Raw genomic sequence first — 13,464 nt, 5'->3', positions numbered from 1 at the left:
CCTAGAACAGAGCCTTGTGGAACACCATGAGGGATTATTTTAATAGAAGATTTATTAGATGAAATAGAGACAAACTGGGATCTGTTAGATAAATATGATCTGAACCAGTGATTAGCCTTTCCTCTAACCCCATAGTGGTCCAGTTTTGAAATTAGAATAGAATGATCAACAGTGTCAAAAGCCTTTTGCAAATCAACAAAAATACCACACACAAAGTTGTGGTAACGTAGCCATTTGTTTGCCAAAATGAATGTGTTCAAATTTCTTACTATTCATTGTGTTACAACCTTTTATGGCCCTTAAATTTAGAGCTTGAGATAATTGTGTTAAACTTACTTGTGGTGCAACTGGTAGTTTTGGTCTCATATAAAAAAGATGTAAGCTGCTAACGTGTAATTAACTTTTTTAGTAAGAATTTGAGAAATGGATGATACACAAGATATCGATTCAATGATTGATGATTTTCTCAATTTGAGTTCTGTAAGTAAGATGTTTTGAATAATTTTATAGCAATATATTTCGCAGGTCTATTGACCTCTATGAAACAGAACTTTTGATTTTACATTTTCCTCCCATTCTTTTATCAAACGCTCTTTGAAGGCTAGGATGGTGCTTCAACAATATAGTCTTCTAGATCATTCCAAGGTTTTACACTTCTGTAAAAAAGAGAGTTGCTTTGGTAGCCTCTCATACCGTCATTAGCAAAGTTCCTTTGAAGCTCGTAATCATGCTGAAGTTGTGGTCTTGTCCGAGGAGCAAGAAATAAGTGTTTAAACTTTTCAACAGGGAGTAATTGTTTACCTTTTTAAGTAATTTAAAATATTAGTAAGCTTTTAAAGTCTCAAAGTAGCCATTAAAATAAAAGTTGAAATCAACGCAAACATTCACTTGCTAAATTGGTTTTGATAAAGTCTTTTTTACACTGCAGTAAAAGCAGGAATGAATGGAAACATGCATCTTTTATGAAAAAAATTACTTGTTGTTTTCTTTACAGACTATCAATGATGTATGCAAGCAAACTGAACATGTTCATGGCTCAATAAAGATCTCTGATGGCCGCCTTTACCAATACTCAAACCAAATACAAGCCCAAAAACAAGGTTTTTCCTACTTTTAATTTTCTTGGTTCACTTTCATATACACATTTTATTTACAAGAACATCCAAAAAAATTTTATTCTTTCAGATGTTGTTTGAGTTTTTTAGGCCTATAATTATTTTTAAAACATGTTCTTATTTTGACCTGTTTGAGAGTCATTTTGTGCAATTTTCTAAGAATATGGGTGTTTTAGAGTTTCACTGAAGCCTTAAGATATTCTTAAGTTGTTCTTAAAATATTTTGGTCATTTTGGCTTTATCTTTTTTCTATATTGTTCAGAAGATTCCAAAACGTATTTTTTGTATTTTAAATGTTAGAAATATTGAATTGTATATCTTTCCCGCTTGCTTGTCTTTGGCTTATGTTTTATCTTTGGTTTAACAAAAAGCTCCATCTTTTTCACTTCAGAGATTGAATCTCTTCAAGGGATGATCACACAATATCAAAAGATGCTGTCTGGTTACAATAAAACTAAAGGTTTGTGTCACAGATATCTTACATCAAACACCAGATAGAGCCTCTGTATCTTGTCAAAGCCATTGATGTTGAAGTGAAATAATGTGCCATCTTTAAAAGTAGAATACAGTTTGATGTCGGGTGACTTATAACTAAAAATAAACAAACTAATCAAGGAGCCACTAGGTCTTGCTTCCAAAGCACTTATTTTGTTTCAACCAGGGACATCATCTGATCTGGCCTTATTGCTCTTATTAGAGTAAAGAGCTATTCTAAAGTAAAATGGCTACATTGAGCAATATTCTTGTATGCTAGCAATGGAATTGATATGAAATAAGATTTTTGAGAAAATTTTACAGAGATCCAGAAGTCAGTTTGAGTTTGCAATTTGTAATCTTGTAATTTAGCCAAACCTGAAAGATCTAATTTTAAATGTGTCACAGTATATTAGGTTTTGTCGCAAAGTGATTGAATGCTACTTAGATTGTAATAGAAAATCTAGCCTGGACATCCGTAGAGCAGAGACCGTAGATTCAATTTTTAATATCGGCGCCTGATTTACTTAGCCGAGGTCGCTTATATCCAAATTTCGGGTTACAGCTCACAAGCCCTTTGTCAGCTCAAGGATAGAATGTCGTTAATACTTAGCCAACCCTGGGTTTACCATGATCAGGGTACGTCAAATTCTAGATATTTAGAAGTTTATATTGCTGAGGTGGTTTTACATTCTCTAGAATTTTGAGTCCAGAGATACCCAGACTAAAGATAATCTTTGGAAATTATCATTTTTAGAGGAGAAAAAAGAGCTTGTTGAGAAGATTGATGATTTACAGAAAGTTCAAGTCAAATTAAAACAGGTTTAATTATTTTAAATGATGTGTCATATAGCTTTTTATTTATACTCCAAGACTTACTTGATTGTCAAATTTATAGAATTTAGAAGACTGGGATAAGAAAGTCTTTTGACAGATTTAAGAATTTTTTAGTTACCCTCAGGTTCTTAATAAAAGGGGGGTTTGAAATAATCGGGCTGCGGGGATTTCAAATTTTAATAAATGGGAGGTAACTGGGAGATCGAAAAATTTAGTTTTACCTCTAAATACCCCAGAAGAAAGTAATTGCCCCGCAGGGGCTTTTGTTGCTTCACGTAGCGGACTTACTCGCCAGAAAAATATTCATGTTCATGATTCATGTTGTTTCGTACGATTTTTTTCGTGATATTTTTTTAACTTTCGTGCATTTTACACAGAGCATTTGTGAAAGCTAGAAATCGAAAGTCCCGTCTGCACTGCCAGTCCACGGTGACCCCAGTCCACACAGCTAAGCTTTCCTTTCACAAACAACAAACAGCACACAAGATTTCTGCTTGGTTAATATCTTTTTAACGTAGTTGCTCAACTGGATTTACTTGAGGGACATTGTTTGCTACTAAATGAATAAGTATCAAACTACTGATATTGGATCAAACCTTATACGATTGTCAGAATGGACGACATCTTCAATGACAGTCAGACAGTGTGTGCTACACACAACCTGGTCCCTGCGCTGCTCTACCGAAACCCTACTGATATTATAAAGGCATAGAAAAAAGGGAAATTGACTGTTAATTCATATTGTTTACCTATATAGTGACTTCATTTTGAAGGAAATTAAATTTATAATTTTTTAAGCCTTGCGCCAAAACGTGCCAAAAACTGGGTACAAACATTGAGTTTCTTACAGAAGGTTTAGTGAGTGAGACATGCCAATGAGAATATACTATGACTAACATGAACTGATTCATTCTCGTGGACATTTGAAGCACAGTGTTACAGCAAAAAATGGTTGAGCATGGGGATCAGCGAGCAGAAAAATGTAAACAGAAGCGGAACAAAAGCCGAAAAACGATGGATTATATGGAGTACTGTATTTGATGCTATTTTGTGAATAATTCTTTACGCCAATATTGAAGCTTTAACAAACTTTAAAAATGCTGTTTATGTCAGTGTGCAAGAACGGTACTTTACTTTGTGTGTATGCACGCGGAAGATTTTTAGCCTCATATTATGAACAGACTCGAACACTCTCTCTACTAATACCACCACTGCACACTGTACCTTGTTGATGTTGAACGCAGGAGCGTACTTTGCTCAAATTAAAACTGAACAAACTTTTTGAATTTTTAGAACCAGACGTCCAATAAAATACAAACACAATGTTTTACCTACCTGTGAAGTGAAAAGTTTTTAACCATGTTGACGGTGGTTACAACGGGACACGGTATCTGAAATTCCCTTAGCCTTTATTTTCAAAACATATGGATTGAAGACAAGATGAATCTGTTTTTATGGGAGCGAAACAAACACACTTGTTGAAATACACAAAGTCTGGCACTACTTTAATCGGATCAATTTATATTTCGCAGGAATTACCTTAAGAGTATGAAATTATGTGAGGATAAATTAATGCAGGATTAATCAATGCAGGATTAATTAATTAGGCCCTAATTCGCATTATTTAAATTTGGCAATTTTTCAGTCATTCCGCATAATAATTTATTCTACCATTAATTTATACTCACGGTTGGGCATCCACCAGTCCACTATCCACAAAATTTAAGCTTTTTGCAAGGACTTATTTTCGTGTTTTCCCACGTTAAGTTATTTTCAAAAAGTGATCAAATAAGTTTTGGTATTTTTATGTATTAACAGTCATTTTGTTGAAGAATCTCCGCTTTCTTGCTTGCCAGGGAAGTGGAAGTGGGTTACAGCAATAGAAAAAATTGTGTACAGTGGCGGATTAGATGATGTTTTAATATTTTCAAGGTAACTAATTTTTGCTGAAGGCACCTTTTCAGATTTTCTTAGAATTTTATTTTAATATAGTCTTTCGTAAATAAGAACAAAGGCTGTTAAATCGGGGAAATTTTTAATCCCTGAAAATTAATACCTTTATTAAAAGTATCTGATTCAACTGCCAATTTTGAGAGCATATCTTTAGAGCAAATTCATATCTTTAGTAACCACGAAGAAATTCTTTTCTAACTAAAAACTTTTTGCAGAAACACGTATAAAGATTGTTAAAGTTTTTCAGATAATTTTCAGTTTAACCTTTATGATACAAATAAATTATATCTACAGTATCCCACCAGTCGAAAAAGTTACTTACTTTTTAAATATAAAATCAAATGACTGAAATTGTATTCAATATCATCGAATTCGCCTTTAATCTGCATTATGTATTCTTTATGGGAGGGAAGCACTTTCAGTTTCACAGTACACATTCTTATGTTTGGGTTTGCAAAAGTGTTTTTTTATCTGCTGATTGAATAGAAAATCAACTTTGATATCATTCTAGTTCATGTTGCGAAATCTTTAATGGTTTTAATTTAGGTCACTTTGAATCAGAAAGTGTAGATTTAACATGTTTTTTTTTTTGGATTGACACTTTCGTTATGTATGGATCTTACCGATCTTACTGAGAAAATTTTAACCGCATCGGCTCGTGTTTCTTAGCTTTAAACAGCTCTAGTAACATTGAGCACTTTTTATGAAGACTCGCTTCACCAATTTATAGTCTGATTATGATTCCCTTGCTCTCTTCATGGCTAAGTTCCTCTGGGCTAATATCTGCTATCGGCGGGGCATTCATAGCGACAGCTACTTGCTAGTTATAGACCAAAGCCTGGCCATTTAGAGCAAATTAAGGGACTTATTTTCACAGCCTAAAATATTTTCAAAAATTAATAAACGCAGGGGGCGCTTATAAGGTCGGGGTTGAGAAAAAATCGAAAAATTAAAATGCAGGGCGGGGGCGTTTATTGGGCACCTGAGAGTAAACTTTAGTTTAGACGAAAGTCGAATGTCTGAATAAGTGTGCATATTACCAGTTCAAGTTTTATCTGTAGAGGGTTGAACATATATAGAGAGTAGGACAGAATAAACATTGAAGTTCAGACTATTGTCCACTATATTTTATCGGATTAAGGTGCGGGGGTTCTTTTAGTACCTTCTTTTTTTATAAGAACAATAAGGCTCAAAAATTATTCTTATTAAAAAAAAAAAATTAGTCACCTTCTGGGAATCAAAATTATTTAGGCTCGAAGAAAAATTTCCATTTCTGATTTTGAATTTTCATTGAGATTAAATTCGTTCCCCTTCTTTCCATGTCTAAACTCGACACATAGATCTTAGTTGGAAACGGGCTTCATATATTTGTTTTGATTCCATGAAATTGACACGGAAAATACCAAGTGACAATATCAAAAAGTGCAATAAGGTTTAGTCGAAGCCAAAGGGTAAATTCCAATCTCCTAGGTTGGATCTGAAACCATTCATTTTTTAGCGGCCTGCGTCTTCTCCATATAAACTCTGGGTTTGAATTAACATTTACCGCCAGAATTTGAATAAATGTGAAAGTCCTAGATTCAAGTTTTCATCCGAAATGCGGTGCAATTTTTAAGGGTTCACTTTTTTTACTTGGGAAAGATTGTAGATTCAAATACCGCACAAAATATCTTCTCTTAAGGTACTGTAATCTTATTTTTTTATAAATATTCATCATCTTTTTTTTTTTTTTTCAGGAGATGAAAGTTGCACAGGAAAATCATGAAAAACTGATAGAAGAACTAAACGTAGCAAACAATCAGCGAGTCGAAGCCATCGAAAATGAACACTCTCTCATGAGTAAGTTAGAAATTTTAAAGATATTCTTTTATAGAAAGGAGACGCGCCTCTTGTACTGACAAAGCAAAATTAACTAACAATTGAATTTCTCAAAATTTTTGGGAAAGAACTTTTTCAAACATTATATACTCTTAGGTTCTATTCTAAAATAAACGGGGGGGGGGACCTAATTGCCGGGGGGTTAGAAATTGTACTTCGGAAACCCAAAAATAAGGTAAGTATAGACTAAAATCAGGCTATTTAGACCAAAATAAGGGGCCTTCTCTTTGACAGCTGAAAATATTCTTAGAGATTAATAAACAGGGGGGTCCTAATAAGGTCCGGGGGGGGGGGGTTGGAAAATTTTCGAAAAATTAACAAGCGGGGGGGGGGGCCCGTTTATTTGGAACCTAAGAGTACAGTGATGATCTTTCCATACTGTACAATCAAGATCAAAATATATTGAGAATTTCGGCTATTTTAACGTTTTTCAAGATTTAAAGTTCTGGCGAGAAAGTCGATTTTTGGCTATCTTTTTAATTTAATCGAATATTTCAATTTGGGAGGGGTTGGCAGACTTCCAGGCTATATTCTGAGTCTTATTGGACTATTTTGACTTTTGGATCCTCAGATCCTAAGGTCCTAAGTCTTAAGTCTCATGTTAAAACTCAGAGTTAAAACTCTACCCTTCTAACCTACTTTAGAGCACTTACAAATCGATTGTGGTTCAAAAACTTCCCGGTGGATTTCCCTTTTTTCTCAAATATTATGACCTTGATTGTAGGAGTTAAATATTGTCGATAAGAAAAAGGCGCAGTAGTGTAGTGGTCATCGTTCTTGACTTCCGTGCTGGAGGTCAGGGTAGGTCAGGGTTCGATTCCCACTCGGTGCTGCGATTCACTTGACAAGTGAGTGTACCTTGGCCCGGATCAACCCATACCATGTGAGGGGAATAGGGTACCATCACTCTGATACAAGAGTATGGGGAGATATGCTGGACATTGAATGTGGTGTGGTAATGGTACTCATATGGTCAGTACCTGCGAGAACGCAAGGTTCTCCCGTACTGTTCGAGTAGCATCATCGATACAGCACGGCTCTGATGTGTCGCGAGCACAGAGTACAATCTCTGGTAAGCGCTGTGATTTCCCTATCTAGGAGTAGGAAACTATCCCGGGATAGGGCCCGGTACGATGATATCGGAGGGTCAGCTTCTCTTCTCTTCTCTTCTCTTCTCGATAAGAAAAATTAATATAATAGTGATACAAAAATATAAAAGAATGTATTAGTACTAATGATGAAGCCTGTTTCGCTCTCATGAGTAACAATTCTTGCGTAGTCTTCAGAAATTGAATTGTAATTCTGGAAGAGATAAAGCTTTCTTTCGGAAGATGAGCGAGATTAATTCGTCGGGAATGTGCGGGCCGGTACGGACCGGACCTCCGAAAACCGAACCTTAAAGTTGATTAGAGTAACCCCTATATAAAAGTTCTCTTCCTCTACAAAGGTGAAGAGACAAAGAAATTACACGATATTGAGTTGAAACGTTACCGTACAGAACTGGATAGCGTGTCACAGAACTTAGAAGAAACTCGCAAACAACATCAAAGTTCGATCAACAAACTTCATGTTGAGGTACATATTGTTGAAAATCAAACTCCAAAAAATTTCAAGGCACTCATCTTCTGGAATTCTCATTCTTTTTATATATAAAAACAATGTACACTTTTCAATTGACCACTCTCTAAGTGGCTAAAAATAAATTCAGATTTATTTCGATATATAAGAAGACTAAAAACCACAGTGGAGTCTCTACAATGTAACGCCAAATTTAGTCCCCCGTGCGTGTTCGAATTAAAAAGACTTATTTTGGCCTACAAAGGGTCCAACCTCCCAGAAATTTTGGGATATATACCTTGGGGGTACCTGATATGTTTGGGGGTACCTGCATTTTTTTTAGTGGGGGGCGGGGCTGTTGTTTTTGTATGAAGTATGGGGGGGCTACTTTAGAATTCTAAACCAAAGTAATTGGGTGTACCTAAATTTTTTGGGGGTAACTGAACCCTGCAGGACCCTTTGGCTTCAAGGTGCAGAAATTCGCCTCCCAACTCTTCTTTTTAACACACAGTACGATGGGAAGTTGGAGAAACTGAAACAGAGGTATTCGCAACAAACGAGTCAAGCCACAAACTCGATGACTGCAAGAAATGATATCTTCAGAAAGGTAACTCGTCGTCATGACACCAATACACATTTTCTTCAGGTTGCTCGAGGCCTCAAATTAGTGGATTTCTTTCACTGTCTCGTAAAGTAAAAGCCTTTAGATAATCTAACCATGATAGCCTTTGACCCAATGAGCATAAATATGGTATTATATAATATCAGGGGTGGTCAGATCAAATTTTTCAGAAAGTGAGCTAGAATGCTAAACAACTCCAGGAATGGCCCGTAAACTCATAAGAAGGGTGCTTTTCTGGTCTGCAATCTGTATAATCAGAACTAGAACGTAAACAGAAGATATAACTCAGAGACCAAAAAGTGATGTAGGGGGATTCTCATGGGATATCAGGACTAGTTTTCACAAAATCAAAAATGAAAAATACAGTGCACATAGGTATCGGAAGTACGATTGAGGGGCTTAACCCTATTCATACTAGGGGGGGGGCTGCTTCTGTTCGGCGCTAGTTTTGAACCGCCCCTAAAAGCCTAGTATAAATAGGGTTAAGGCTTGTTAGGGTCAAAATTTTCCAATGATAAAGAGAACAACCAGAAGCATCGTTTTGTTTATTAAAAGCCGTTTATAATCAGGCTCAAAAATAAGAAGAATTTAAGAACAATGATTGAACCTGAAATTACTCAATTCCAATCAATTTAGGGTCAAACTTAGTAAAAATTGGGCATAAAGCCTAAAATACCTCAATTTCACCTTATAAATAAGATCAGGATGAGAAAAATCTGAGACTCAAAGTGTCAAAGATTAAGAACAGCTAAACCTCATAAGAAATCTACTGGTTCTTATAAAAAAAGAGTCTACTGTAGCTAAACAAAATATTTTTCAGCATTTTCTTATCAGAGATTTGTGACCGATCTTCTCCGTCATAGAAATTACAACACCTACAAGCACAATACGAAAAAGAGACGAGCTCTCTCAAACATCGTTGCAACGAGTTCGAACATCAAGTGTCTGAATTACGTCATCAAGTGAAATTGCAGAACAAACAAATGAACGAGCATGGTAGACATGAGCAAGAGCAAGTAAGACATTTTTTCAAACGTTTTTTTTTGTCATGGGACCAAAAATTTTGTGATGTGATGTGTGTGAAGTTTTCGATTTTTCTGATCTTATCTGACTGAGGACGACAGTGGATCGCCACTTTTGACCGTCCTCAATTTTGCGGGTCAAAAACTACGGGTTATTCCAAATCGCTTCAGTCACTGCGCCGTCCTCAAAAGTGCAAAAAAATTCTATCTGTGACACTATTTAGTAATTTCTTTTGTGTGAGCCCCCATTTTGAGTTAAAAGGTTTACAGACACCGCTGGTTCAGTGCACGCGAGACACAGATACCATGATGCATAGTGGTGACACTCAAACTACGCGGGAGAGCATATAGCTCGTCGCAGGCGCAGAACGGGATGAGTGACACCACACATCACAATGTCTGACATATCACCCACACTCTTGTATCAGAGTAGTAGTACCCAATTCCCCTCACATGGTATGGGTTGACCCCCCGGGCGAAGGTATGTTCACTTGCCAAGTGAACCGTAGTACTACAGTGGGAATCGAACTCGGGCCTCCCAGACGGGAGTTAAGAGCGATGACCACCACACCACTACGCCTACTGACCACTGAATTTTTGCTATTTCAGATCCGTCATATGGAGAAAGCACATCGCCAATCCCAAAATGAACTCCGGAAGCTTCACAGCGCGTTGAAACAAGAACAAGAACGAAATAACAATCTCGAAACAAAATTACAAGAATTTCATGACATGGGCGTTCAAAGAGAGAACGAGGCGGACTTTGATAACAACGCCCTATTGGCGGCGCCCAAAAGACGAAAAGCAATGTTTAATCCTGGTAAAAACAGACTTAATGCCGTGTAGAAGAGACGGTGAGTTTTGAGAAATTCAACACAATTTTCATTATGGTGTTATAATTGGACTGAGTGACATTTTTTGATGAATTTGGTTTTATCACCGAGTTTATTTTGAAGACGAAAAAGGGGGTTATTCAAATACCAGCTTAAGCTTTTTTGGGAATCCTAAAGATATGGGTATATTATCTGTAAATTTCCAATTTAGATATAACAACTATAACTTATTCCCAGCAGTGGGGGAATTCTTTTATGGGCTCGAATGACCTTGCATTCATTTTGTCAAACAGGGTGACGTTATTCACGAGAAAATCTTTTCATATCATAAAAGCCCTTCTTAGGGAAGAAGAAGGAGGCACTTTGTATTCTTTCACATGAAGATAATATGATCTTCTTTCTGGGGATGAGCTGGAGTTTTTACAAGATACTTCACTAATTGGTCATTTAAAGTGATAGAAATGACGCGTTCTTTAGAAAAAGTAAGAAGATTCTTTTATTACATCTTAACGACCAACCAAATCAAATAAGAGCTTGTAAAAACTCCAGCTTGTCCCTCTTTCTGAGCTGTTTTAAGAGGGGGTTTATCTAAAGAATCCTGCATATACTAAATAGACAAAAAGAACGACAAATGTCGCCATCCACAACCCCGACCGAAAGTGACTGTACTACCCCTACTGATTCCTCTTTGATTATCACATGACTTAACTACATATGGTTTAAAAAATGACAACTTACGCATGCGTGTTACAATGCAGGATTCTTTAGAAGAATAGACTGTAAACATAACACTTGAATCATCACCATAAATTGTTTTAACATGGAATTATTTGCAAACCTTGAGGATCAGTTCCAAGTGAATGACTTGTAAAACACACTATGCAGTTAATAGCGAGTTTTTGTATTCGAAATAAATTGAAGGAACAATATTCAATCATAAAATCCCTTTGCACAAGCTGCTGCACAAGGGAAGACATAGTGGCCTCTACTATAAGGCAAAGTTGACGTGTCACCAAATTCGTCGTCCACATTGCTTTGATGACGGTCAAAACACCAAAATACCGTCGTCTGTTTAGGTAAGCAAAGGTGATATAGAGGCATCGTACATCAACTATCGATTCTGTTTTGCATCGAATTTATTTACCGTCGCCCTTCCAATTCCCCTTGAAAATCAAATTAGATAGCGTCAACTGAACAAAAGTGAGAAAAGAAAAGCCATGTCAACCAAAGAGCAATGTTTCTAGCGTTTTCCATCTGGAACGGTTGGCCTCCAAGGAGGCTTTTAACTATTTAAAGTCCATTTGTTTTAAGTGTGCACTCCTTTTTGCTACGATGTGAAAACCATGTCACTGTGATTAGAATAATTCCCTAAAGGGTGGCTTCCACAAGGTATTAAAAATGCTTACTTAAAGCAAATGGACTTATGAAAGGGCCTAAGACCAATTATTCATACTACATCTTGGTAGTTAACTTTCTTTGCAACCTCTCGTAGTGCTAAAATTTCATATTCTTCTATTTTCAATCAATCTTATAATTTTTACCAAATTATATGGATAATAGTTTTTAGAACCTCTTAATATTAAAATATAGATAGATTACCCTCAAGTATACTAAAAAAGTTTTAGTTTATACTAAAAAAGTTTTAGTTTTAGCCTGTTTTAGCTTTAGCTTTTAAAGTACCTAGGTCGAGGCTTGTCTTGATCTGATCACATTCTATTTACACTAAATAATAGTTTTTTATCGTTTATATATATTACATATTTATTGTGTTATTTATTGTTTGTTGCTGTTAGTATACCTTCAAAAAGATAATAATAATGATCAAAGAAAGAGATGTTTTTTTTTTAATTTGGATAAACATCGCTGTTATGTCTATTTGTTATGTACGCGAACGGTATTATATTTAGTAGCGTACGCCGTTCTTAGTTGGTGGAGTGATTTGTCTGGTTACTTCCGTTAACGAACGAGACCTTGACCGGCTAAATAGTCGGGCGGTTTCCGAACCGTTTCAATTCGAGACTTCTTAGAGGGACTGTTGGTGTTCAACCAAAGTCAGGAAGGCAATAACAGGTCTGTGATGCCCTTAGATGTTCTGGGCCGCACGCGCGCTACACTGTTCGACGCAGCGATATGAACGTCATGTATTTCGGTCTTGTTCACAGAATAACACTGAATCAACTGGACAATATGTGTCAAGGCTCCGACAGCTTGCTACAACATGTGAGTTTCATGATACGCAGGATGAAATCGTCGACCAAGTAATCGGTGGATGCAACTCAAAGAAATTGAGAAAACGATTATTGAAAGAACATAACCTATCTTTAGACAAATTGTTAGAAATTGCTCTTGTCTTAGAAACCGCTGATCACCAATCCGTCAAATATGACACTGGCAAACCGCATCAACATAATAAACCTGTTGAGGAGGAATCCGATGATGCCGATGATGGAGACAACGTCAACAGAATTTCTGACCGTCGACCACCACGTTATCCTAAAAGTAGAATATCGAAAACACCACATACTACCAGAAAAATAACATGTTATCGTTGTGGAAGTGATCACTTAGCATCTGAATGCAGAATCGCCAAAGACAAGACATGTTTCAACTGTGGCAAAAAGGGACACTTAAAAACAGTATGTCAGTCAAAACAAAACCCTAACCAGCAAGATAACCCAACGATACGTTACATCACAGTTGAAGATTCATCCTCTGATGATGAATTCGTATTAGCAATTGACAACCCATCGCATTCCGCAAATAAACGTCATCGTATCTTTCCAATCAAAATGAATAACATTACAGTTGAAATGTTGATTGATAGTGGAAGCGATTTAAACATTATCAGTCAAGAAACTCTAACCAAAATGAACTTTGAACCCAAACGTTTTCCATACAAGGGGCAAGCTAAATCGTTTAATGCTCCAATTCCATTTAAAGAATGTTGTTATGTAAAAATCAGGGCAGGGAACTCTGAAACAAATGCCCGATTTATCATCAATCCTCACCCATCCATTACTATCCTTGGGTATGACTCGTCAATTGAATTGAACCTACTTCGTGTCGGACCTGATCCAGTTGCAACAACTACCACTACAGAAAGAGTTAATAACATTACTGCTAATTCTTCAAAGATGAATGACATTATTACCGAATATAGTGATCGATTTCAA

The 13,464-nt window shown here is 36.3% G+C and overlaps 1 protein-coding gene across 1 annotated transcript; it reads left to right on the top strand.

Moving 5' to 3' along the window:
• The first annotated feature begins 409 nt into the window (after window positions 1–409).
• Window positions 410–10,961, top strand: LOC136812149 (coiled-coil domain-containing protein 152-like). The gene is made up of 9 exons (XM_067068621.1): window positions 410–480; window positions 995–1,100; window positions 1,507–1,575; window positions 2,347–2,411; window positions 6,116–6,218; window positions 7,705–7,832; window positions 8,326–8,421; window positions 9,300–9,452; window positions 10,068–10,961. The coding sequence occupies exons 1-9, from the start codon at window positions 424–426 to the stop codon at window positions 10,302–10,304; spliced, it is 1,014 nt and encodes a 337-aa protein (XP_066924722.1). The 5' UTR covers window positions 410–423; the 3' UTR covers window positions 10,305–10,961.
• The last annotated feature ends 2,503 nt before the right edge of the window (window positions 10,962–13,464 follow it).

Source organism: Clytia hemisphaerica, unplaced genomic scaffold (genome assembly GCF_902728285.1).
Source record: "Clytia hemisphaerica strain Z4C2 unplaced genomic scaffold, Clytia hemisphaerica genome assembly, whole genome shotgun sequence".
Taxonomy (NCBI): Eukaryota; Metazoa; Cnidaria; class Hydrozoa; order Leptothecata; family Clytiidae; genus Clytia; species Clytia hemisphaerica.
The sequence above is the reverse complement of the archived record's forward strand: the minus strand, read 5'-3'. Positions and strand labels throughout refer to the sequence as shown.

What these genes read in the sequence shown, in the direction of transcription:
- LOC136812149 (XM_067068621.1), top strand. Translation starts at nt 424, where the DNA reads ATGGATGATACACAAGATATCGATTCAATGATTGATGATTTTCTCAAT. An exon ending in TCAACAAACTTCATGTTGAG is followed by an intron (nt 7,833 to 8,325) that starts GTACATATTGTT and finishes TTTAACACACAG; the next exon opens with TACGATGGGAAGTTGGAGAA. An exon ending in GTAGACATGAGCAAGAGCAA is followed by an intron (nt 9,453 to 10,067) that starts GTAAGACATTTT and finishes TTGCTATTTCAG; the next exon opens with ATCCGTCATATGGAGAAAGC.